The sequence below is a fragment of the Pholcus phalangioides genome, unplaced genomic scaffold (genome assembly GCF_987345545.1).
Source record: "Pholcus phalangioides strain wild (caught in Gottingen) unplaced genomic scaffold, Ppha-v1.0 ptg000040l_1, whole genome shotgun sequence".
Lineage (NCBI taxonomy): Eukaryota > Metazoa > Arthropoda > Arachnida > Araneae > Pholcidae > Pholcus > Pholcus phalangioides.
This window is the reverse complement of record NW_028301626.1, coordinates 3,795,768-3,823,637: the sequence shown is the minus strand read 5'-3', so window position 1 is coordinate 3,823,637 and position 27,870 is coordinate 3,795,768. Positions and strand designations below refer to the sequence as shown.

General features: G+C 39.1%; 1 protein-coding gene and 1 long non-coding RNA gene across 2 annotated transcripts in view; one reads left to right on the top strand and one right to left on the bottom strand.

Annotated features, from left to right (window-relative positions):
* Positions 1-27,870, bottom strand: part of LOC149065278 (caspase activity and apoptosis inhibitor 1-like) — a 277,778-nt gene that overhangs the window by 95,025 nt on the left and 154,883 nt on the right. Inside the window, exons 4-5 of the mRNA XM_089254133.1 lie at positions 21,503-21,667; positions 14,894-15,040 (exon numbers count right to left, since the gene is read on the bottom strand). Of these exons, the coding sequence (XP_089110259.1) occupies positions 14,894-15,040; positions 21,503-21,667 (312 nt within the window). The remainder of the gene's footprint in view (positions 1-14,893; positions 15,041-21,502; positions 21,668-27,870) is intronic.
* The window catches only part of LOC149065279 (uncharacterized), a 174,723-nt gene that overhangs the window by 94,665 nt on the left and 52,188 nt on the right, over positions 1-27,870 (top strand). The window lies entirely within an intron of this gene.

The following is a 27,870-nucleotide window of genomic DNA, read 5'->3' as shown; positions in this document are numbered from 1 at the left end:
TCCGAAAACCTTGCAGGAAAGCCTCAGTAGATAGAGATGATAAAAGTTCAAAATGAACAGCTCGAAATACAGCACAGGTGTATATGCATATCCACGCCTTGATATTTCCCTTCAAGTATAAGGGCCCAGCTGTATCGATTCCAACAATCTCAAAAACACTTGCGTCTTTTATTCTGTTTTCAGGCAGCGAAGATGTTGGAGCAGTCAGTGTCTGTTTGGCATGCCTCAAGCAAACAACACACTTAGCCAAAACAGATCTTACAGTTTTTCTTGCATTCAAAATCCAATAATGTTCTCTTAGAATATTCAACAGCATCTGAGTCCCAGCATGCGAATTCTTCTTATGCTCTGTCATTATTAGTCGCTTTACCACCTTGTGGTCTGAAGGCAAAACGATAGGACTGCGAAAATCAAACGTATCTTTCCTGTAAGTTATCTTGGTTTTCAACCTCAAAAGTCCATCATTATCTGTGAATGGCATTAATGAACTCAATTTCTTTTTGTTCTTTTCATCCAAGAAGTATTCGTTTTGCACAACTTTCAGCAACTTGATTTCTGCTCTTTTGACTTCTTCATACGATAATTCTCCAGTCACTCTCAAAGATTTAGAAACACGACAGTTAGAAATAAATCTCAACATCCAGGCCATCATTCGAATCATCTTGTCATAGCTTGAGAAATAGTAGTCGAATTGAGATGCATCTCCATCTCCTTCAGTAGTTGACTGGCTCAATGAACAAATAGTTACAGAACTTGATGTAGATTTCTTTTTTTCTCTTAAGATAGCATCTCTGTCAAATACAAGTTCTGTAGCAGGCCACTCTGCTTCTGGTTGTGAAAGCCATGTAGGTCCCTTCCACCATTTATTCGACAACAATTGTCTGGCTGAACAGCCTCTTGATGGTAGGTCAGCTGGATTGCTAGTCCCTGGAATATATCTCCAGAGGTCTGGATCTGTCAACTTCCTTATCTCCTGTACTCGATTATGTACAAAAACATTCCACGGTTCATTTTGTTGTATCCAGGTCAATACTGTGGTAGAATCAGTCCAAAAATGTTGTTCAATATCCTTCCACTGGAGCCCCTCTAAAACAGATTTACATAAGCGAGCTCCCACCGTGGCAGCCAACAGTTCTAAACGAGGGATAGAGACGGGCTTCACAGGAGAAACTCTAGATTTAGCTGCCAATAGATGGACTTTGATGCCCTGCAAACACGTAACACGAATGAAGACTGCAGCGGCGTATGCATAGCCACTTGCATCGCAGAAGGTGTGAACACTAACACTTTTCTTACTCTCTGATTCATGCAAAAAATGACGCTCAATGGACACATCCCTCAAAAGAATAAGGTCCACATACCAATCCATAAACTCCTTTTTCAAATCATCTTTCACCTCATTGTCCCATGACAAGCCATCCCTCCACATTCTCTGTAACAACAGCTTAGGTTTCAGCAAAACAGGACACAAGAAACCGATAGGATCAAAAATTTTGTGAGTCACAGAAAGAATTGTCCTTTTGGAAATCTTATCAAATTCGTAAGTCTCCAACCAATCCAAGTTCATTTTAAGAACATCTTTTTCACGATCCCACACAAGTCCTAGAAGTGCTGTGAATTTATCTGGGTTGTCATCTCCTGTGTACTGCCATCCTCTCAAATTGAACTTTCCTTCATCCATGATTGAACGAGCTTGTTCAATGAAATATGGAATTTCAAATTCATTATCCAGACTGATGACAAGATTATCAACATAGAAGTTCTTGAGGAGTTTCTCAGCAGTGTGTTGGAATTTTGAATAATTTAAGTATTTCTTCAAGTGATGATCCAGAACAGCTTCTAAGAGAAATGGACTACTTTTGACGCCAAATACAACTCTAGAATGACGCAGGATCATCAAGTTTTCCTTCTCATTCCACCACAAGAAACGTAGATAATCGCGATCTCCTGGACGTACACTTATTTGTAAAAAAGCCTTCTCAATATCTGCAGTGAGCCCATACTTGAATTCTCTGAATCTTAGAAGAAGGTTAGGGATCAATTCCAACAAGTTGGGACCAGGCTCCAAACACTGATTTAAAGAGGGCGATCCTACCTTCCTAGCTGAAGCATCAAACACAGGACGCACCTTGAAGGTTCCTTGTTTCTTGACAACCGGTCTATGAGGCAAATAATGTTCTTTTTCTACAGCTTCATCTGGTACTTCTTCGATGATACCTAAGGACGCCCATTCCTTGAAGACATCACCATATGAGTTGAACAAATTTTCTGTATGGAGTCTCTTGGTCATGGTGTCCAACCTCTTTACAGCCAAGTCCTTATTAGAGGGTAGGGGTGAATGATCTTCACGCCAAGGTAGAGCAATTTCATACCTGCCATCTGTATTCACCTGGACAGTCTCTTCAAAAAATTGTTTGGTCAGAAACTCCTTCTCTTGCTTCAGTTTTGTGGCAGCGGGATCAGTTATGCCAAGCACATCAAGGTCGAAAAGATCTGATATCTTGGATTCTTTTACAAACATTGCAATGGTCGTTGCTGCTACTGTATCTCCATCTTCCAAATACATATTAGTCTTTCCCAGCAAAGTCCATCCAAGACAGGTCTCCATAGCAACAAGTCCACATTTGAGAACCCTTTTCTTTCCAGTGAATAATCTTCCCGCCACATCAGCTCCAATCAACACGTCAACACCTTTTGTATCTTCAGCATCTTCCACAAAAATTTTCATAGATCTCAATTCCTCCATCCAAGGTCCATTCTGTGCTGAAGGGATGTTGTCACAGATTTCGTCTTGTTCAAGAGCATCAAAGTTGCAGAGGAATTTACCATCCAAACTTCCTAATTCTATCTTATATACATTATGAACTTCTTCACCAATTTTTCTCCCACCAAAAAGAGAATGAGAAAGCACTTGTTGGCGCAAAGGTACATATCCTAAAACAGAAGCTGTCTCTTTTCTAATGTACGATTTTTGAGAGCCGGTGTCAAATAATACTCTCACCTTCAAAGTACGCTTCCCTTTGACTAAATAACAATTAAGCGTTTGCAACAGTACTTTCGGATTTGATTTGGAGAACTTAGCCAAATTGATTGACTCTTCTTTATGTAACTTCACAGCATCTTTGACACGTTCACCTTGACACGTCCCTGTAACTGGTTTGTTACTTGCTAAATCTGGACACATAACAACATGGTGACCCTTAGAACAAATAGCACATTTCACAAATTGTTTACATCTGACAGCTCGATGAGACCCCTTCAAACACTTGAAACAATGTCCCTTATCTTTGAGTAATTTTTGTTTATCTGCAAAAATCATCTTTTGAGCCTTGAAACAATTTGAACTTTCATGCTTACAATTACAAAAAACACAAACTTTTCCATCACGTACACTTGAAGTAAGCAAACTAGCGGCAGTGGGCACCTTCTCACAAGTTGCTCTATGAGATCCTCCTTTATTTGGCAACACTTCCCTCAAATCAAATCCGGCCATTGCGAGATTGATCCGTTCTTCAGACTCAACTTCAGATTTAACAAACTTGAGCAAGCTCTCCAGTCGGATCTGTGGATCACTTCGATGTTCAACATTTGGACTTCTCTGCCAAGCTCTGAGTAGCTCCTCTGGAAGACAGGATTCCACTAGCGGAAAAAGTAGCGCAGCACTTTTCTCAGTTGTAACTCCCAGAGTCTCGAGGGCACGTATTTGTGACTCCAAGCTATCATAAAGTACACATAACCTGTCTGAATAACCTTGAGATGTGGCATTCTTTAGAACCAACTTCAAAAGTTCCCTGACGTACACCTCTACCAATAAATCATCACGTCCAAACCGACACTTCAAACTGTCCACTGCCTTCTGATAATTTTCCCCGGTGGGTGGAAAACTTTCCGCCACCTCTCTCGCACGAGATCCTTCCACCGTTGATTGCAACAAGTACTGGAACTTGTCCGATTCAGCAATGTCCTTGTCCACGTGGATCTTTTCAAATTGGCTCCAGAACGGCAACCATTCTTTTACCTCACCATCAAATTTTCGCAACTCTAGCTTCGGTAACCTAAACTTTCGGTCCGTAACATTTTCACGAATTACCGAGGTGTCAGCACTGCTGTTTCCGTGATGAGGTGTATCGATGATTCTTTGAGCACTTAAACGAATTCTTAAAGCTCTATCACGAAAATCCTCCACGATCTCATACTCGGCCTCAAATTCGGCTTCATCCAGAAGGGCTAAAATAGCCGTGTGCGTGCCGTCCAACCGCTCTGCCTTAGAAATAAAAATGTTCAGTTCTGCCTCTACCGCCACTGACTGCACATCACTGGTAGAAAGTAACACTTCCAACTTATTATATGATTTCGTATAAGCAGTTCGTTGTGCCGCTCTTGTTTTCTTCAAAGTTTCCATTTCGCGATGAGAAACACACTAGAAACAAATTACGGGAAATACTACACTATTAATCGAAATGGTCCCGCCGAGGGTACCAAAAAATGTTCAGTTGGAAACGTGCTGGCCGGGGAAATTAACTGCTACCAGCATCGCGGGTTCAATTATTAATTTGAAGAGCGACAAAAAACTTAACGTGTTTTTATTTACATCTTTTTAAAGGAACACTCCAAGACTGGACTGGACTCGCCAGCTTGACAAAACTAACTGTTGCCACTCACATGAACAGAAAAATAATAATAATTATAAAAAATATCCGAAAAGCCCATACAAGACTTGACACCCGCAATCATCAGAAACAACAGAATTATAGGATAAATAGAGAAAAAAAAAATGGGGTAAAAACGAGAAAATTAGGGAAAAAGGGGGGGGGGGCGGGCGGGGGAAAAAAAAAACCCACCTCAATCAAATCCCACATTAAAAAAACAAAAACAATAAACATATAAAACAAGATTAACTTTTCCAAGCGCATCATTCATTTATTCCTCGTGGATTCTCAAATCACCAGAAAAACGGATAGCGAATTTTCAATAACTTCACATATCCATTTTCCCGATTCCGCATACATACAGATACCGGAGAAGGAGAAGACGGGAAAAATATATAATAAATAAATAAGTAAAAAAAAAAAAAAAACACGGTGGCGAGTGTAATTACGCAATAACAATAAATATCTTTTCTCCCTACTTAATAAACGGCGACTGTTAATTAAATCAGAAAATTTCACACCTACTTCCATACATTTTTCAAAAATTACCTTTCCCACCTCCCCCCCTACATACGCCTCTCCCCCCACACCCTAGAAATATGCAAATTAAACCGCCCCCTCTTCTCTTTTAATACAGAAATATCTAATAACCCCTCCCTAAACACCACCGCAATCAAATACCTAAACTATTTGATTGAAACATCGAACCCCCCCCCCCCGCCCCCGGCGTGTATTTTTACGCCGTTCATTTACTTGTTTATTTCCACACACACACACACACATACATACATACACAAATTTTTATTTTTATTAATCAAACACACAATTTTTCCTTCCAATGAACACAAAATCCGATAAGTTGCAAGGCGATTTCAATATCGAAATTAATGGCGCCAGCTTGAGCCTTACATCTAATTTTTAGAAAAGTGTGTGGGGCGAGGGGGAAAAATTCCAGGGCGTAAATTAGTGACGGGGAGGGAAACGAAGATAGCGAGAGGGAAGACAGTAAAATAAGAAATTAAAAAAAAAATGACGAAAAAATAAAATATGTGTGTGTGTGTATATATATATAATAATGAAAATAATGTACACATAAAGAGATGAGATATTTGTTTATCCCAGAAGTGCCGCTAATGGTACCACTAGACAAGGTGGGGCGGTTAGGGGGGATTGCGGGGGGCGAATAAGGGATGAGTTTCATTAGTAGTAGAAGGAGGGGGGGGGCTTAATTTTTTTTTTTTCAACCCCAAAAATTTTAGTTTTTTTCTTTCTTTCTTTGTACCCTCTCTCTCTGTTCCTTGTACGAGGCCCACAGTCATCAAGGAACTGGGTCGGAAGAAACTTCATTATAAACATATTGATTTTTTAGTCATTTAAAACTTAAAATTGATTTTGTTTAGCGAACACATACGTAAAAAAAAAAAAATGGAGTAGGAGGGGGGGGGGCGAGGGGCGAAGAGGGTAGACGAAGAACAAGAAAAGGATAAAAGTTTGCAGTTTTTAAAAGACGAGCCAGTAATGACGGTAATTAACATACAATCGATAATTCATTACTGTCAGTGCCAGACGTAAATAAAAGTAAGAAAAAAAGGAAAACTAAATAATAATAATAACAAAAAAATATGTGTGTATATATATATTTATACTAAGCAAAACTAAGCATAATTAGTAGCCATCGTGTCAATAGTTGTCACATTTTTCGTGAGACAAAATAGAAGATTGGCGACATATACGAAGAGAAGAATACATTTTTTTTTTGGTCTTTTTTTATTTTTTTTTCCTGGCTTGTGTGTTCTCTTTTTCCCTATTTATTTAAGCTGGGACGTATATACACGTTCGTGTGTTATTATTACTACTATTATTATTATTGTTTTCCCCTCTTTTTTTTTGTTAACGGAATTAATAACAAGAAAGGAACACAAAAATTTTGACTTTCCAATTTCCAATATTAGAATGGTTTTTCTTTTTTTTTTAGAGGCTCCCGATGATGCTTTTCTCTACCTTTTTAAGCGAATTTTTATGTGTTGTGATAGTTTTTATTGGAACCGCCAGGTGTCGTTTTAGTCGCAGAAATATTGAAGATGGATTTTATACCTATTATAAAATGAAAAGTTACAGCAGGAATATTAGGCTTCTGGAAAATGTAATACAGTCGAATCCCGTTAAAACGAACTCCGGGAAACCGGAGAAATCACTTCGTTACAGCGAAATTTCGTTGTATAGGAATTCCAGGTACTAGCATTGTTCTTATGTAAACTTACCTGGGGGATTGGAAAAGTGTTCGTTAAAACGAGATTTTCGCTATAACTGTATTCGTTAAAATGGGATTCGACTGTAGTTAGATATATAAGTAGAGAAAAGTGTCCTCTCCTTTGTTAATATAATATATCACCTACAGCAGACACTGAGACGGAAAGCCTGTCTTAAACGGAACAAATAGTTTCGTTAGTCTTGTGAATAATTAATGTTTTTTTTCAATAATAGGAAACCTTTCCAAGACGGAAACTGTCTAACGCGGAAACGTAAGGCATATTTAGTGTATTTGTAAAACTCTTTGCTAAAACGGAAATAATTTTTTGCACGTTTTTGTGCTTTGGATAGGAGGAAAGCTAAGTCGTTCTGATCCCCTTTCGTTAGGCAAACTCTCTCATTTGGGGGTCATTCAAGAATTACGTCAGCATCGGGGGGGGGGAAGGAAAGGGGATTTTGAAGGTTGCTTACGTGATCAACCACCCCTTTTTGAAGATATGAAATATTCTAAGCTGCCGACGAAATTTTGCTGACCGGGGCGAGGGGGTCAAAAATGGCTGCAAATCTGCTTACGTAATACTTGAATGGTCCCTTTCTTGAAAAAACAATAAATGCTTATCATCTATCTGAACTGATTCTGGAGGGGTGGGGGAAGGAGGTCGGGCTTGAGAAGAAGCGGGTGATTTACTATTCAAAATTTAGTAAAAGCTTGTTTAGCATTTCATTTATGATGGGAAAATGGTGACTTTTGTTAGAAAACACTCCCTATTTCTTGGGGAAAGTTTGATAATCTCGGGAGAGTTAACACGCGAGGGAGATTGAATTATTGTGTTTTGACTACTGCAGAGAGTTTCATTGAGTGTAGACATGGCCACCAGCCACTAGAAACGGGTATCGAATTTGAACACAAAAATGTGGAGTTCGTAGAGGCGTAAAAAAAAGCAAAATTTTTGAGTGTTACAGATTGTGTAGAATCTTTCTTTCACAAACGGTATTGGTTGTCGATCTCATTCTCTCTCTCACCGTTTTTTCTTAAAAAGGTATGCAAATTTTTATTTTAAGGGATGTCACGACCCCTCAAGTCGAATTTTCAAACATGACTTCAAAAAATATTTCATTCAATTGCAAATAAAATACTAAAAATTTCGTGTCAATCAGTTAATTTGTTCTTTCATAATAAAAGAAATAATGAATTATAGTGTAAACGTATACTAGAAAAAACACTTCGAACGCGATTTTCTCAGAATGCAGTTTCTGAACTCATTCGTAATATTAAAATAACTACTGCCCCAAAAATTCCGAAATTCTCAAGAAATGTTTATGCAATATGTGTTAGTAAAATAAACCTCGAACTTGAAAATCAGACGTTTCGTTAGAATTTCATGAATTTTTGAAGTTTGAGAAAATATATAAAATTTTCAAAAATCTAAATTCAACACATTTTTTTTAAAAATACTTTCCACCAGTCAATTGCTAAATCTGAGGTTCATTTCACTAACACATGTCGAATAAACATTTCTATAAAATTTCAGAATTTTCGGTTTTTTTTTTAATCTTGCGGATGATGAGCTCAGAAACTGCATTCACACAAACACATTATTTCTTTCTTTTATTATGAACTAGCTATAATACCCGGCCCTGCCCGGGTTTTCTTCAATGAGGCTTTTTGGATCACGTGATATCTCCCTCTTTCTTTGAGGGACATGTAAACCGTGTCTAAGTTAACCAATATGGCGACTTCCTGATCGACTCATGAAAGAAACGTAACGAAAATCTAGATTTAAAGAAACGTAAAAATAAATATATATTTTTTCTTTTTTTAAAGGGTGCTAGGTATTTCGATTCCCCGCTCCCTTTGAACTTCAAGTTATCTATCTCTGCCTGTTTCTGCTTCAAAAAATGCTTAATTAAAGCTGTGGAACTTCTTCGATGTACTTTATGGGCCCATAATTAACTTTAAAACATCCCAAACTACATGAATTTATGCAATTGAATATTAAAAGACAATACGGAGACATTAATTTTCATGCTTAAGAAGATATTAATAAAAAGTTGAAATCATGTTACTGCATGGATATACAACTCAAAAGTAGGTCCGGTTAATTACTTCATATTTACTTTTCTGGGCTTCGTATATTTATCTCTAAGGGAACTCAATATTTGAAAAATCGAGTATTTAATACAATTTTTAAAATTATTGATGTGACAGAAAACCCCACCAAATTTCCGCATTTCTACATTAAAATCGGCAATTTTAACACTGATTTCCATGAGGATCACCCTTTTCCTGACCCTCAAAGCCATGCTCATGATGATTATGACGTATATTAAAAAAGCCTCGTTATTGGGAAGATTAAAAAAGTGGCAAACCATTATAAAGGCATAAACTGTTATACATATACACACACTGGTAGCATTAAAGAAGTGACAAACCATTGTAAAGGCATATACTCGTCTGAAACACATTGCTAGGAAACCACGGTAACCAAAGTAAACGTTCGGAAAGTGATTGTTGAGGCCCAAAAACCATTGTTGCCCAACCGTTTTTTGTCCATTTGGGGCAATTGCCCTGTTCTGACGAAATTTTAAAGTAGCCTATCGTTTAAGTCGGGTTCCATTTGGTATATATGCAAAATTTGGTTGACGATCGATCTAAAATTGTAGATTTGTATAGAGAACATACACACACACAGACAGAAAATCAATTTTATATATATATAGAAGAACAAATTAACTGATTGACACGAAATTTTTAGTATTTTATTTGCGATTGAATGAAGTATTTTTTGAAGTCATGTTTGAAAATTCGACTTCAGGGGCCGTGACACCCCTTAAATGCAGTGGAACCTCGCTAGAACGATACTCGAGATATCCTTTACTGCGATAAATTGCTCTATAACAATATTTTAGGTGATTTTTGTAACGATATTTTTTTGATATTTTGCTCAAAATGGTTTTTTTTCTCTCAACTTCGTCTCATCCCTTGTTTTTCTTCTCCTGAAGGCATCCTGATATAACATCAATCAACATCCTGCACCAAAAAAGAATCACCGAAGGCTAAAAAGGAAGTTTGTCTTACTTTTCTACTTTTATTTCCTTCGTTCCCCTTTCTTTTTTCTAGCATACGGTGGGTTAGGTTAGATTACCATTTTAATCGCCGATTCTTCTAACTGAGATCATCTGAATTTTTTTGTCAATCGCTTGTAAGCGAAGGGGTTAAATAAAATAAAAAATACCTTCAGTGCCTGCGATTTATCAATATTGCTGACTTACTAATTTGTTGTACGGAAAATTCACCGGCCAACAATAATTCACCGCTGGGAAAATTCACCCTAATCAGTTCGACACGAGTGAATGAATAATTGATTGAGTGAGTGAGTGAGCGAATGGACAAGCGAAAGTCTGTCACTAGGGCTCTAGCTCACTCTCTCACTCACTCACAAGGTCACTCAGTCAATCACTAGGCAGCTCAGTCTATCACTCACTCACCGGGTTACTCACTTAGTTCATACGCCACTCACTCAATGTCGCTCACTATGTTACTCGATCACTCTCTCAAGTATTACGTAAGCATATTTTTAGCCATTTTTGCCCCCCCCCACTCTTATCAGCAAAACTTCGTCATCAGCTCTTCCTTTCTGAGTCGTAACGCGTATTGGCGGGATCAGGGACGTACACGGGTGGGGGGGGGAGGGGGACATGGGGGGGGGGGCTCGTACCCCCTCCCCCGACGATCAAAAATTTATTTTTTAATGCAAAAAAATATTTTTTAATTTGAAATTTCGAAATAAAATACCCTTGTATGTTATTATAATCCATTTCTGTTATTTATTAACGTATTTATTACGTCAGAAAAATTTCAGCCATATTCGAAACCCCTCCCCCCGTCAGTAAAGTTTCGTCAGCACTGCCCCCTACCTCCTGACGCATACTGGTGGGACCAGAAACGCACTCTATTTTTTTTTTCCAATCTATAATTTGTGAATTTATATTCTTAAATCGACAATTTATCATAATCAACGGTGATTATGCATAATCCCCAGCTCATATTGGTAAATATGACAATCGTCAATTAATTACTTAATTCAATGAACATAATTATGGTGCAGGATAATGATTCCGAATGGTAATGTTAATATTTTGTTTGCACATTGTTGATTCGAGTGAAGGAAGCTAACATAGCTGATAATGTTGCTACGAACGTTTTCTTCTTCACACTTACCTTAATTTTTATTGTAAAATCTGTGTAGTGCACGTATCATGTACGGCTAAAAATAGTTAATTGGTTTAATGGAAGGTTATAAATTTCTCCACATTTCATCAACCTTTCTTTGGGAATTATGTATAATTACCGTAGTGAAATTTAATCAAACTTTCCTAATCGAGACTATGGGTGATTATGCTCAGCCCACCGGTGTATCACTTTTACATACAGTAACGTATAGAAATCAATTGCAACCGGAGCCAAAAGTCGTATAAAGGAGGTTCTACGGTATATCGTATCTCCCCGTTAGCGGGCAAAAGTTTTGGTCGCATGAGTGTGCGTTATCGAAAAAGGTTCTACTGTAATTCGTTCCATTTTTTATGAACTTTCAAACTACTTATGAATGTATGAGACACCCTGTATAATACTACACTTGACCGTACACATTTCCCAGAGGAATTTCTAACGAATTGGAACAGGCCGGAACGTGTGGCCCGAGCAGTATTATCGGAAAACACAATTTTGGAGGGTAATTTCACTCCTCTCGAAAATTTCAAGCCCTTTGCCCCTTGGGTTTACCTGTTCAGACACCACTATGAGAACTAACTGCGATACCACAATATGACTTATTGGCCATCGGGCTTCATGGAACATTTTTTTCTTCGCCCGCACTATCTTAAAGGTTGAAAGCTCATGCTTTAGACCAGGTTATAGGGGGGGGGGGCTGGGGCTTTGGGCTTCAGGCTAAAGGGCTTCCTCCACGTGAATTCTGAGGACAGGGACACAACGTCCATCCAGGCAGCCCTATGGATTGAATTTTTATATAACGTTATTTTGTTGGGATTTTTTTTATAAGACGATTAGGTGGGCGAATAAAAGGTTGGGAAAGCACTGTGATTATATCTTAAAAGGGGGTCTCACACCTTTTAACACGGTGAAAAACTATGCTCTAATAGAAATACTATTAAAAATACTATTTAGCCATCGATTTATTACAAATTTCTTACACATGTTCTTGATTGCATGTGCTATTCTATGCTGGTGTAAATGTTTACATATCTTAGATACTTAATTTTTTGTATCTTAGATACTTAATTTTTTGTATCTTAGATACTTAATTTTTTGTATCTTAGATACTTAATTTTTTGTATCTTAGATACTTAATTTTTTGTATCTTAGATACTTAATTTTTTGTATCTTAGATACTTGAAAATGTTTGGAATTTAAAATTAAATATTAAAATTTAATTAAAGGTATATGAGACCCCTTAATTCAATTTTAATTAAAAATATTCAAGAAAGAGAAAAATTGTGCATCCACGTTTTCTTCAAGTTCATGATTCGTCATATTGTTTCAGACATTTTACTGATAATCGAATTCAGAAAGATCGAGAAACGATGATCTAGGGCAGTTTCCTCAAATTCTCGGTCCTATCATATTCTGGGGGGAGAATTTGGTATATATGCAAAATTTGGCGACGATACATCTGAAATTGTAGATTTTTATAGAGAACGAACGAGAGCGCACGCGCACGCACGCACACCAGAAAATCACACACACACATATATATATATATGAGAGAGGCGGTGAGTAGCCGACTGTAATTTTTAATAATTTTTTATGCCTTTGATATAATTGTACTTTTCCATTTTTATGTGGGTTTAGGTGACAAAATGCACTTGATTTTTTTTTTAAATAATTTTTTGAGAGCGGCACCTTGGGACCCTTTCGATGTCAGTAAGCTTTTCCGTTTCACAAGTACGCTAGCCTAGCCCTCCAGCGGCAACAGCGTATCGCTATAGCTCATTCGCTTAAAATTGTCAGGTAGTCATATAACCAAGTGGTCACTCAGTGTACGATTAACTTCTTATCAGAATTACGCATACATGTGCTTATAGAAGGGCTCTACCGAGCCACCAAGCCGGGAAGAGTAGACGTGGTCTAGGACCTGGCTTGACCACGATAGGGGGGCTCACTTGAGCCACCAAGCCCAGAGGGGGGATGTGGCCCACCACCTGGGCTGGCCACTACGACACGAAAGGCTCACCCGAGCCGAATAAGGTAAACGTGGTGCAGGACCTGGCCTGGCCGCAGTAGAGAGCTCACTAGAGCCATCAAGCCGAGAGGAGAGATGTGGCCCACCACCTGGGTTGCGGTAACAAAAGGCTCACCCGAGCCACCAAGCCGAATAAGGTTAACGTGGTGCCGGACTTGGCCTGGCCGCGGTAGAGAGCTCACTAGAGATACTAAGCCGAGATGAGAGATGTGGCCCAGCACCTACGCTGGCCACTGCGACACGAAGGGCTCACCCAAGTCACCAAGCCAAGAAGAGTAGAAGTGGTCCAGGACCTAGCCTGGCAAGGTAAACAACAGAGCTCACTAGAGCTACGAAGCCATAGACCATAGCCATATTTTGTATATTAAATTTTTTCTTTTTCAAATTGTAACTTTTGAATTTGTATCTACTGTTTTTTAAAAATGTGTTTTATATTCGAGTGCATGCACCCGAATCTCGTTACAACGAATTTCTGGAGAAATGACTCCATTATAACAAAATTACGTTATAAATAAATTCCAGGTTTTTGTGCATTGTTCCTATATAAATTTGTCTAGGGTAGTGGTCGGCAAACCGCGGCTCGCGAGCCACATTCGGCTCTTTGGCCCCTAGAGTGTGGCTCTTCCACAAAATACCAGTTTTTGGCGTATAATAACTCCAGATTTTTGAAAAATCATGTTTAGACACGCATTTTGGCCATTTTGTTCTCGCTCCTTCCCCTCAATAAGGAGTCATCTTTTTTTTCCGCGGGCTTTTGCCGAAAGCCTGACTCTGCTGTCATGTGACACTTCCGCGACCAATTAGGTGGGTCGAAACTAGGAAGTTCGGAAAAAAGTTGTCGAAAACGAAGCTTTTCTCTTAAGGTACTCGGGGCAGATAGACGCAAAAAACAAGTCTCCTCTCGGAACATGGGGGGGGGGGGGAAGGAAGACATGCAATGTTTTCCATACTAAGGAACGTCAACCTCTACCCGGTCAGATCATAGAAGAGGACGCTCCCGTGGCCACCTCTCCATCCGCATCCAACATCGTTCATATACAAGACGAGTGTGGATGGGAGAGTCTGAAGGAGTCCGACCTCAGCGAACGTACCTCAATCAGATCGAGGACGTTTTTAACAAAGGCCAGCTTAGGAGTACCCTAATTAAGTTAATAACAACGTACCTACCTATGTGTAGTTTAAGTTAAAAAAAATTTGGCTCTCGAAAGAAATTTTTTTCAATCGTTTTACTGTTGATATTTGGCTCTGTTGACTAATGAGTTTGCCGACCACTGGTCTAGGGGATTGGAAAAGTGTTCATAAAAACGAGATTTTCGCTATAACGGTACTCGTTAAAACGGGATTCGACTGTATGCGTGCATAATAAAGCATCCGACACCGCCTCATCCCCCCCCCCCCTCATCCGGGGAATGGTTAAAATTGACAATTGTCCATAGAGATTGGGCAGTGCACGGTTGTGAAACGAAAATGCACATGCTTATTGCAATAAAACACGAGCTTTTAAAGTTACAAGTTCGATCATCGATACGTATCATGATTGATACGTGTCGAAATGCAACAGAGAAGGAGAAGAGATCAATCACAGAAAGAAACCGACTCTCTCTCTCTTCTAAATGATTCTCTCCCGCGGATGATAACTAAGCGCACCGGACACTGAAAAATGATCGATAGGTAATCGAAGATACACATACTTCTTCGATGCACACACGCATGTGAAAAGAAACAGAAACTTGCCTTGAGGGTCTGTGGTAAGATTTTCTGCAGTTCCGCTCCCTTCACGGTCTCAAACAGCTGCTCGATGAGCTCTGCTCTGTCATCAACAAAAACCCGGATAGGATGATACCGCTTCGGAAGGTCTCTAACGATCTCTTCATCCGTATGCTAATCATGTAATAGTTGAAAAGAAAAAAAAAAGTTATATATAACCCCAAGCAAAAATAATAATGATTCCTACCTCTAAGGGAGAAGAAGCAAGGAAAGAAAATCTCTTATAAACGAATTGAGAGGAGTTATCGTAAACACTACATGATACATTTTTAAGAGAAGAAAAGATAATATATTTCAAAAGAGAAAATAATGTATTTATACATATATATATATATAATGGAGATACCGTAGTATGTTTTTTATTCCGGGTTCGGACCTGTATATGAAAAATTAATGATTTTCGTATACCTCGTACATTAATCGAAATGGCCGCCGCCGGTTGTTGATCGTGTCGTTTGCTTATTGAAAAACGTGAATTGCGTTATGGCCACTGGTGTTTACAGCGCACCGTCAGTTCTTGGACCTTCTGGAGGAATATTCTGTGTAGTGATCGAATAGTTACATTGTGTGTATGTGTTACTGCCGAAGCCCGAATTGCTTCCGATTCGCGCCGGGGGGGGGGGAAGGGGCGCGGCCGCTTCGCGAATTGGCCGAACTCCGAATTGCAGAAATGATTCGGACTCTGGCCGGCTATTTCGCGAACTGGCCGGAGATCCCCGGTCAAAGCTGGATGTGCAGATGTAAGATGGCCCGGTAGGGACCCAAATCCACTTCCTTTTTTAATCGCCAACGCGTGGTGCATAAGTAGTAGTGGTGAAATGTGCGTTTCTGGGCCGCAGAAGCTTCTACGGGAGACGTCGCATTTGTCTACTACTTTCTTTCTTTCAAACCGAGCACAACTCAGGTCTATCACCATCTATCGGCGATTTACTACCTAGTGAGTTGTGACGGAAGTGTAACTGCGTGTGTAGCTAACAGTCTGAGTGCATATGTAGTGTTGTGTTTGATTTTTTCAGTGCTGCCATCTATATTTCAGAAGGGAAGTGAGTGATGTGTTATGATTGAATTACACGTGTACTGTTTGTAGGTCTGTTGCTCTCTGTGGCGAGACTTTTTAAAGGGGAGATCAGCTCGCATTCGCGCCTTGAAGTTGGGAACCACAGAAAAATTTCTCTAATACTGTCACATTTCCCTACTACTCTCGTATAACGGCAACTCTACGGCCCAGAAGCGCACGTATCATGCACCGCGAGAGCGAGAGGACACCAACTCCCGATTCCGTTAGTGCAATCAACAAGAGCGTGACACTCCTGGTTTCTTTTTTACTCGAGTAGAACAGCTGTCTACGTCCGATACTCGTGATCACATTTTCTTTTTCCCTCTCAGCCTTCTCCCAACTGTATACAATGCTACAATGTTTACGGTGAATCGTGTTTATTGTGATAACCAAGTAATTGTATCGTGGTGTATGATATGTGCGTTTCTGGGCCGTAGAAGCTTTTATGGGAGGGTAGTAGTGAAATGTGACAGTAGTACAGAAATGTGACAGTAGTACAGAAATGTGACAGTAGTACAGAAATGTGACTTCTCCCATAGAAGTTTCTACGGCCCAGAAACGCACATTTCACTACTACTTGCATATCGCAGCTGCATTGGATGAGCTCCATGTGACGAGTGAAAAAAAGAAGTGAAATTTTAGAGAAAAAACTATAAAAATAATTGCATACAGTTTTTTTCTGCCAAATTTTGCAGAACAAAAAATTATTACCTCATTGAGACTGCGGTATTCGATAGGTTGCCATAACTAACGTGGACATAATTATCACGAAAAAATACGTCAACTTGACGATGATCCCGAATCGCGTCTTTTGTTATCGGACTTTGGCCAGGGATCACCGGCCACTTCTCAAACTGGCCGGCCAATGTCCGAATTTCGGATGTCAATATTTATCGAAATCGGCCGACTCGTTAAGTGGCCGGCCCGGTCGGAAATCGGCCAATTTCGGGTGTTGGCAGTAACATATAGATTGTGTAGTAGTAGTAGTAGTTACATTGTATACGCGCGGTAAAAAAATATATATAACACATCAAGCAGTAAAATTTTGAAAGAAACGTGGCGCGTGTACAAACACGAAGGCCACAACAGGCAAAATTCCCCAACGAGGTAGCTGAAAAACTGTAATTGACATATTTGAATACAGCGAAAGTTCGTTATAACGAATAACGAGAATCTGGTTCTAACGAGGGATTTGCAAGGTGATTTTGTGAAATAGCTACATTTTTAAAGATACAAAAATACAGTGAAACATCCATGGGCCACCACCTTATTTCCGTGGCGAATTCAGGGCCATATAATAAAGGCTGTCTCACATGACGCGCCGAGCAACACTTCCCTTAAAGAAGAACACCCCCCTTCTTCTTTAGGGGGTGCTCGCCGAAGTCTGTAATCTGCTGACGTCATCGCCCCGTCAGAAACAGTCAATTGCCATTTGCTACCCTAGTTGCTCAAGACCGTGCTTTACTCAAAAAATAAGGCGACTGTTAAAGGGTATCAGTGTTACAAACAATTGCAAATTTTTCTAACAAGATTGCTCATCAAAAAGAACTACAAACCGGACTTAAACGACCGAAATTAATTTCAGTCATTATTTAGGTGACCATACGGCCCGTATTTCCCCGAACATTCCAGTATTTTCACGCAACTTAATAATAGACTAGTACACTTGAAATTTGGTATTTGGCACGAAACAACAAGGTAGGTATTTTTTCCATTTTTTAAATTTTTTAATGATCGGATAAAAGACCCCCCGGATCTGGTGGGAAAATAACTAAGTTGGCAACACTGAGGGCAATATTCTAGTGACTCTCATTGAAAAGTATTAGAGCAGTGGCGTCACACACGTGATACGAGACCACGCCAACTGAGCCAACACGGCAAGAGCATCTTCAAAGGGATGAGACAGTCCTTACTATATAGCCCTGGGCCAACACCAGCTCTAGTGAACTATTTATCTGTCTACCTGAAAAATCACTCCTATTCTGCGGCCACCTCTGCATGCGGTTGGCGGCCAACCTGTCCGCGGTCATTTAAAAAAAAAGTTTATGTGCGGTTTTTTTTATATTCTTCCCAATGCATTCACAGCCGATATGTTCTGTTTGTGTAACCTTGTAATCCTTAGGGGTCATTCAAGTATTACGTCAGCATCGATGAGGGGGGGGGGGTGTTGGATGATGCTTACGTCATCAACCACGCTCTATGAAAAAAAAATATATATTCCGTAATATTCCTCAAGTAATCCGTAATTATGCCACGGATCACTTGAGTAATCTGGGAATGTTCCGCGGGTAACTTGAGTGATGTGGGACCGCTTAAGTGCTCTAAAACTGTGCCATATGTCACTCAAGAGATCTCTAAATGTGCCACGGATCGTTTAAGTGTTCTGGAACTGTGTAGCGGGTTACTTAAGTGATCTTTGAATGTGCCACGGGCCTACTTCATTGATCTTTGAATGTGCCACGGGCCACTTAAATGCTCTGGAATTGCGCCACGGGTCATTTAACCGATCTGTAAATGTGCCGCTTAGTTAATTTTTAAAAAACTGAATTTGAGGGGGCGAGCTACTTCAGATAATCTTCAGAGCCACAATTTTTCCGCGGGTCCAGGGTTTACCATATATGGCTTAAAGGGTGGGTTCAAATCGCATTGAAATTAACAGAATATGTTATTAAGATTATAATAACATATAAAGGTATTTTCTTTCGAAATTTTAATTTTTTTTAAAATTAAAAAATATTTTCTTTTAATCTAAGGGGGGGGGGAGGAAGGCGCATGAGCCCCCTATGGCCCTCCCCGCGTGCATTTCTGATCCCACCAGTATGCGTCAGGAGGTAGGGGGCAGTGCTGACGAAACTTTGCTGACGGGGGAGGGGGTTCAAATATGGATAAAATTTTTCCGACGTAATACTTGAACGGCCCCTTATACATCAGCATAAATACGCTTTTGGATTGATCAGATTTTCTGTTTATGGTTGATACTATTAAGTTGGAAACATTTGTGAATAGGTATGACAAAAAGGCTAATGCTACATGGTTGCCGATAGCTGATAAGGTAGCTCCCGCGGTGACAAGGTAAACCAGACAAATAACCACAAATAGCCTGTGATCTTTAGTGAATAGCCGAACGACGTGGAAGTTTTGGCTTTTTATGGATACTTGAACTTTTTTAGCACGCAGAGATTCGGTAGAACAACAATGAGGGAGTAGAAGCAATACGAAGAAAGAATATGTACAGTACTTGCTTATAAGGAAAGAACGGATTCCTAGTTACACAGATTAAAGAATCGAATCTCTAATTACAGATTAAAGATTGGTTGTGATTTCTGACGTGTAGTGTATAGCGGAATATAACTTTAGAAGCATCTTCAGCGATCGAAATAGATTATTAAGCGAACGCAAAGGTATACAATACGCAAAAGCAATCTCTGCGGTCGTTTTAAAGAGCAACCAGAATGTGCTTTCACGCCATCTGGTGGCGGGTATATTTGCATATAATTCTTTCGAAAAACTACATACCTAGATACGATATAACTGCCTGCCACGTTTCATAGCGATTCGACGATTTCTACTATTTATATTCTTGGTAAATAATTTTTTTCAGGAGGGGAGTGTATTTTGAAAACTGGAAATGGTCAATGTAAGGATATTAATGTACGAGTTTTGTTCAAAAAGCATCCGACCATAATTTTTCGTGCGTAAACCAATCAAGGTAAGGAAGTGCGGTTTGGTACACGTATATAGGCAATCCTGGTGCACATGCTTGGATTTTTTTAAATCAGAAGCTGCCAAAACCGATGGGTGAGGAAGAGTATGTGGGCGACATCTCATTTTCGTTTTTTCATCCAAAATGGCGAGAAAAACTTGGAACAGAATTTACCGCATTACATTTTGCGTAAAATCTTGGCGATTCTCCCGAATGGAAACGATCCGCAAGACCCTCAACATCCAGATATGAGCTCGTTATTGACAATCGCGTCCCCTTGAGGGCAGAGATACATTTTGCTTCCCTGGAACACCAATATCTCTTCACTCAGTTAGTTTTCCGTGTCTGTTGCATTAGCATTGTATCCGTTCATTCTATTTTGGCTGACGATTTGGTCTTCGGGAGAGGCAATGCCACAGTCAATGCTTTTTTGACACCAGTGGCGTGGTTCATCATGATTATGCTTATCATTGTCTATTACTTTTTGTTTTAAGTCTTCCTCACACTGCTCCATCTTTTATTTTCTCCTTTTCCTTTGATAAACCGGCTGGACTACCGACTGGAGCTTTTTCCGGCACGACCGCGCCCTCCCACTGACATCGCTAATGCGACGGAGTCTGGCCGTGCTTCGATTGTTCAGTTCGGTTCATCACAAGTGCGTACCGCACCGACCATCACAGGGAGTACTGCCAAGAGGTTGGTTCTACGTCGCAATTGGCAGCTCCATCCCGATTAGCATTGCTCCATCACCGTACAGTTTTTCAGCCATTTTGTCGAAAACTAAAAACAGGAGGGTTCCGCTCACTTTTACTCTTCCTCAATCATAGGCGGTCTGCCGGCGACTGGCAACTTCTACAGGCAGGAAAATAATCAAGCATGCGCACTGGAACCGCTTTTATACTTGTGCCAAACCGCGTCTTTCTAGTTTCATTGGTTCACGCATGAAAAATCATGGTTGGAAACTTTTGAACAAACCTCGTAAGTTTCAGTTTTTGGATGAAGATGAATCTACGGTACAGTCTCGAAAGGTTCGAGGTACTGAATAATCCGAGGTACGCTGGAATTTTTCGAAATTCCACCTCAAGGCGCTTTACGTATTCCTTTTGTTTGATTCTTCCAACGAATGCGAGTAATTTCAGTTTTGAGGGGTCTTCATCCTTAGGCTGGGATCTTCAACCTCATGCAGAATTTTCCACATGCCTTTCCTACAATGAATTTATAATGTAAAAAAATAAAATAATAACACATTCATATCAGGCCCAAGGATATGAGGGCCGCTGTCAGCCTCTCTTATAAAGAGACCATCAGTCTTGCAGATGTAATTTTAATCTTCTCAAAGTGTATATTGTGGCTCCTAGGAGGCGTATCCAACTCCTGTCAGAGGCATCGTGAGGGGTTGGTGTAGAGCAGGGTCGGTGGTTCAGGGAACCGTTGACACAATGAGGGCCACCTTTTCAGTTTCCGCCGGTCCCGCGGATCACTGCACTATACTGCACATATGTCATCAAAGAGCTCGGTGGGACATGCGTTGAAGCCCCTCCCCGGTGTAGTGATTTGTGCCTGTTCAGTGCTTTCAGGTGATTCTTATCTAAGGAGCCACGGTAGGGAAAAGTTTAGGAACCACTGAACTAAACCATTGAATTAAGAACTAAATGAGTGGCAGTAAAGGGTAAGTACGAATAGTCTAAGGGCCCCCCCACCCCACCCCTGAAAGACGAATCCTATTTTTTGTTGTTGTATTTTTTAGATAACCCAGCATGGCCTCGGATTATCGAGACTACTGTACCTGAATGTTTGGGTAGCATAACGGTCGTACCTTCTCATCGATCAGTTGAACTGATTTGTCGCTTTCAGGAGTTGGTTCTTTCTCGGGTTCAGGTTCTTCGTCTCTGACGTTGGTTCTGACATCACTTCTGTCATGTTTCGATCTTGAAGACCTGTGCCTTCTCCTGTGGCTCTTTTGTTCTTTCATTGTAAAAACCTGATAATAAAAGAGACAAAAATATGTTATAAATATTGTTTGAAATTACCAAGAGATATTTTCGTATTCGTATACCTGTGAAAATAGATGATTCCATTGAAGCATGATGGGGGGGGGGGAGAACAAGTTTTCCTTTTCTTCAAGATCACATATCTTAGAAAATGCAACCGTAGACTGGAAAATGCTTATTGGATACATGAAACATGGATTTCTTTTCTTTTTAAAGAAATATTTTAACGAGATGATTGATAACTAAATTGCACAGGGAATCTATGTATATAAAATTGATTTTCTGTCTGTCCATCTGTGTGTGTGTGTATGTTCACTATACAAATCTACAATTTTAGATCGATCGTCACCAAATTTTGCATATATACCAAATGGGACCCGACTTGAACGATAGGCTACTTTAAAATTTCGTCAGCCCAGGGCAAATGCCCCAAACGGGCAAAAAACTATCCGGCAACAATGATTTTTGGGCCTCAACAATCACTTTCCGAACGTTTACTTTGGTTACCGTGGTTCCCTACCAATGCGTTTCAGACGTGTATATGCCTTTACAACGGTTTGTCACTTCTTTGTCCTGTTAGTACATGTATAATAGTTTATGCCTTTATAATGGTTTGCCACATTTTTTCAAAACTCTCAGTAATGAGGCTTTTCCAATAGACGTCATAATCATCATCAGCATCGCTTTGAGGGTCAGGAAAAGGGTGAGACTCATAGAAGTCGGTGTTAAAATTGCTGATTTTACTGTAGAAATGCGGAAATTTGGTGAGGTTTTTCTGTCACATCAATAATTTTAAAAATTGTATTGAATTCTCGATTCTTCAAATATTGAGTTTACTTACAGATATACGAAGCCCAGGAGATATTAAGTATGAAGTAATTATCCGGACCTACTTTTGAGTTGGATATGCATGCAATGACATTGATTTCAACTTTTTATTTATATCTTCTCAAGCATGAAAATTATTGTATTGTCTTTAAATCTTCAACTGCATAAATTCATGTGGGTTAGGATGTTTTAAAATTAATTATGGGCCCGTAAAAAGTACATCGAAAAAATTCCACAGCTTTAATTAAGCACTTTGAAAGCTCAAATAGGCAGATGGATAACTTGAAGTTCAAGGGGGGGGGGGAATCAAAATACCTATCGCCCCTTGAAAAAGGAAAAAAAAACAAATACGTTTCTATTCTTCTTTAAATGTAGATTTGTTTATTTCATAAATCGAGCAGGAAGTCGCCATATTGGTTAACTTAGACACAAAGAAAGAGGGAGATATCACGTGATCCAAAAAGCCTCATTAAAGAAAACCCGTGCAGCGCCGGGTATTATGACGATCAAAAAGGAGGATGTCAACAAACAGGTCATGGAATGGAAATGAAGCCCTGTTCGGCAGAGTGTGTACGGTCTTGCAGAGACACCCTATTACTACCAAACCACGCATGCACCTCGTCCACATTCCTCTGGGGAATTTCTAACGAATTGGTACATGCTAGAAGCTATGCATGTACGTGTTGTGAACCAAACGTGAGAAGTTTGTTACTGTGCAATGCTTGTTACGTGTAAAGCTGCCATCTGCCATCAATTTTTCTAACTGTGACTGAAGTGTAATGATTGTATAGTATACCTTTGCTCTCTGTTGGCGAGACCTTTCGACGAGGAGATCGGCTGGCATTAGTGATTCGTAACTAGGGTAGAACGACTTCACGATTGTTTTACTGTTTCCACCGGCCCACAGGGTGTGAAAAGGTTGAACACTGCCTTAGACCAGTGGTACGTAAACATTTTGTAGTGCAACACCCCCCCCCATTTGACCAAAAAAGGCTGACCATATGTCCGTGTTTTCCGGGACATTCCGATTCTTTTTGCCAGTAATCCGTGCTATCCCAAAAGCCGTTTTTGGAACACGAATTAAATTAATCGCCTAATTAAAATTGAAACGTGATCCAATTTTAATTACGCGATATTCCACTTCTAAAAAGATAATCAGTTTTTTTTAAATATTATATTAAATATCTAATTTGTTTTTTGATGTACTTTTTGTGTCCCTTATGCAAGATGGAAGTGCAGAGAGTTGTGTGGTCCTTGATGTTCGTATACAAGGTGATTAAGAATCATCCGATTTCAAAATGATTCCACACTCGAAATCAACCATTAAAAAAATTGTTCATAGAACGTAGACAACCCCCCCCCCCCCCGTATATTCTCCATGTTACTTATCATTCTATTGTGTTTTTAACTGTTAAGAAATGTACAACTTTAAAATCGGATGATTCTCCCACGTTTTTTTCTTTTCAAGGGCATTGCATATTCAAGATTCTGGCATGACGGAGCCGATATATTGATTATTGTACAAGTAGAATTTGATAAAATCATATTGTATGATACATGGTAATCAGTTTTTATTTTGGAGAATCTCTCTCGACCTCCCTGGTTCTTCGACGCGACCACCACTTGGGGTCGCGACCCACGGTTTGCGCACCACTGACTTGGACGTTCAGGTCATGGAATGGGAATGAAGCATTGTTCTGCCTTACAGAGACACCCTGTATATATTCGCACCTATACACTTTTTTAAACAAATTAAAAAAAAAATAGTTCCAATTACCTTCTATAAAAACCCATCAGTAAATTTTTCAGTAAACAAAAAAAAAAAAACAGAAAAAATAATAATCCAAGAAGCAATTGATGAATTAGCTTTAGAAGAAAAAAGCCATTTCCACGTAAAAAAAAACACAAAAAACGCCCATCAAAATCGATATGCAAAAAAAAAAATATCGATATAGAAAAAAAAACCCTATTTTTTCTATACACAATATCACACTCATAATTCAACTAAAAAAAAAAAAATTAAAACTCCCCGTAAACTAATTAAAAAAAATTAATGAAAAAAAAAATCATCAGACATTATTATACGATAAATAACGAATAAATAAATAAATATAATCGCATATTTGAATTCTAAATCAATTTTTTCCCCCCATTATGATTACCCTATATATCACCCCGAAGGTGGAAAACAAAAAACAAAAAAAAACAGCATTTTTTTGCAAGTTCATGTTTTTTTTATTGAAGTTAATGATATTATTAAACTAATTATTAACTTAACGATTTTCTTCCGAGAATATTACAGTAAAAAAAATGACCTTTGCAAGGTAATGAAACGCATGACCAAAAAAAAAAAAAAAAAAAAAAATGGCCTGGAGTCAATGTTAAAAAAAAAAAAATGTCAAAGACCTCAGAAACTTGAAGATGAAACTTGTTTCGGTTTCTTATTATGTCCGAAACTCTCTACCCCGACAACCCTTTAATAACGCGTTTTTTTCATAACCCTTTATAGCCCGGCAATGTATAATCCGGTTATAAACATCATTTTTTCTTCATCTTTTATATTACAGTATTTATATTTAGATGATATGCCTTCCCTTCGACCGAGTATTTAACGTATTGATAACATTATCCTACAGTTTAAATATCATTTTTTTTTTTTGAAAGGACGACTGAATAATTATACAGTATACACATATAGTTTTTTTTTATGTTATCATCATTATGTTTTAAGTATAAATATAGCTTTCGGACAAGGTGGGGTGAGTGTCACATCGGGTACGGAAAGGAAAAAAAAAATTATATAACATTTACTACACCTGGATTCATTATTGTTTCATTATGAATTTACTTACCGGGGGAGAATCATTACCGATGCCTTAGAGGCGTTTCCAATGGACACAAAAAATACAAAATACCCTCGAGTTGTATTTAGAAAAAATATATATATAATATACATTTTTTTTTATCAACGGCATATTTCCGTGGTATAATTGTCGGTTTGTAATAATAATAATATTTTTTTTCCCCCTTCCTCTTCTTAATTATAATCCCAGGTTATTATATATTACATACAGGTTTTTCTTTTCTCTCAAATATGTCGTGAATATGACGTGATGGTTGAACTTTATGGCACGCGGTTGAGTTTGTAATCTGTTGTATGCGATGACATTATTATTATTATTTTTTTCTGTGTGTCGTATCGTGTGTTATTATTATTTTTGGTTGAAGGTACATATAAGGTATACTTAGGGAGGTATAAGTCGATTATAGTACTTCGTGGGAAAGAAGTAACAACAAAAAAAAAAAATGGAAGAAATGATTGCGAGTTATACTCCTCTTTTAGAAGATTCGAACAATTTTTTATCATTATTATATTTTTTTCAGAAATACTTGCAGTAAGGCTTATAGTAATTAAACATCATCGTCGGGCTGAGAAAATAATGTCGCATGACCTTGCTGGGAATATGATGTTAAACTATTGGTTTCTTAAATGGGGAGGAAAAATATATCGTCTTGTAGTTAGCAAGAAGTCTGTTGTCCTCGAGGCATTGTGAACACGTGTATTAGATATCATACATGTATATACAGACGAATACCGTTATAGCGAAAATCTCGTTTTAACAAACACTTTTCTAGTCCTCCTGATAATTTTACATAGGAACAATGCTAAAACTTGGAATACCTTTATAACGAAGTGATTTCTCCGGTCTCTTGGAGCTCGTTATAACGGGATTCGACTGTAAAATAAACCATTAACTTTTTTTCTTGTTGTTAGTTACATAACCATTGTTTCGATAACACATACAAGGAAAAAAAAATTATTATACTTAGATGTAAGTGAAGGAAAGTTTAGATCGAGTTTAGAAAACACATTGAAACTCGTCTAAGAGGGACACTCGGCGTTCCACAATAGAGTGGCCGTCTGCGGAAGGTGACCGCAGAATAGAGGTTGCTTGACAGAAAAATAGAAAAAACACATTTCAAGGGGCGTGTCAAAATAACCGTTTTCAATGTCACAAAATTTTTTTTTTTATGTGATTTTAAAGAGCCGAAGAAATGTGAAAGATAGTCCTGTTTAAAATGTGGAACGATACAACAAACCTACAGCCCACCCTCTACACGTTTCATCAACTACTACAGGCCAAAGTTCAGTGAGCTTCCTTCTTCGGAGGGTTTTATGCACGCCCGTTTTGACATCATGGGTCCCTGGAAAAATGGAAGTCCCAGGCCCCCCATACTTGGTGGGAAGTAATAGCTTACGCGTTTCATCAACTACTACAGGCCAGAGCACCAGATCTGATCATGTAAACCCCCCCCCCCCCCACCAATGGATATGAAGCCGTGGGCTAAGACGGCCTTGGTTCTGTAGATGGCTCTGCTGGATTCTGAAAGTAGTAACATTTTTTTTCCACGACATTACACTTAAACGCCCTAAATCTTCACGGGCCTCCATCATTACCCCCCTCTTCACCACTTGTCATGGCTCCCCTTTCACCTGATATGCACCTATATGCCATTTCCCCCCTCCCCCCCCCAGGACGGCCCAAGGTTGAGAACCACTGATCTAATCAGTCTCGAGCATAACACAGACAACGTAACACAAAATAATTCATTTCGTTAATTTTTTTCCAACGAAGATGATGCCGTTTATATTCATCTTCACATACAGTCCCAGAATTTTATTGCTGATTTTATGTAATAAATCATACTTTTCCCGCAGGCACTTTCTTCTTGAAGCCATCATAAAAACCCATTGAAAGTTCAATTTCACGTTTCGATATAAAAGCCCTCAAAGTTCGTAATCACCATATTTCTAACTCGAAACTCACACAATCTTTCAAGTCAGGGCTTAACTCCCCCGACGTCAAAAGGAAAGCAAAAATCTGCAGTGAGAAAAATCAACCCGCACATTTGTGGTACCAGGGTCTGCAAAGGTAAAATAATGTGAAATTAATTGTGGAATGTATTCTTGTGTCGGTATTATAAATCTATCCGAAGATGACGTCACTATTCGCTATTACTGGTACGAAAGTTTCAACAACTGGCTGATGCGAAGATAAATCCAGGTGAGAAAATTCAACTGGCTTTGTGGGGAATCGAACCTGGCAAATGAGAGGGAGGACGTGGGTTCGATTCCCCGGAAGGACGGATGAATTTTCTTTAAAGGATTCGTCTTCGCATCAGCCAGCTGTCGGAAAATTCGTATCTCTCCCATAACTTCATCTGATATGGCAGTGGTGCGCAAATGTTTTAAAACACAACCCCCCCCCCCACTCTTTTGACCGAAAATTTTTCGGCGACCCATACATAGGATGACCATATGTCCCGCGACCCCGTACATGGGACTGGCCGTATGTTCCGGTTT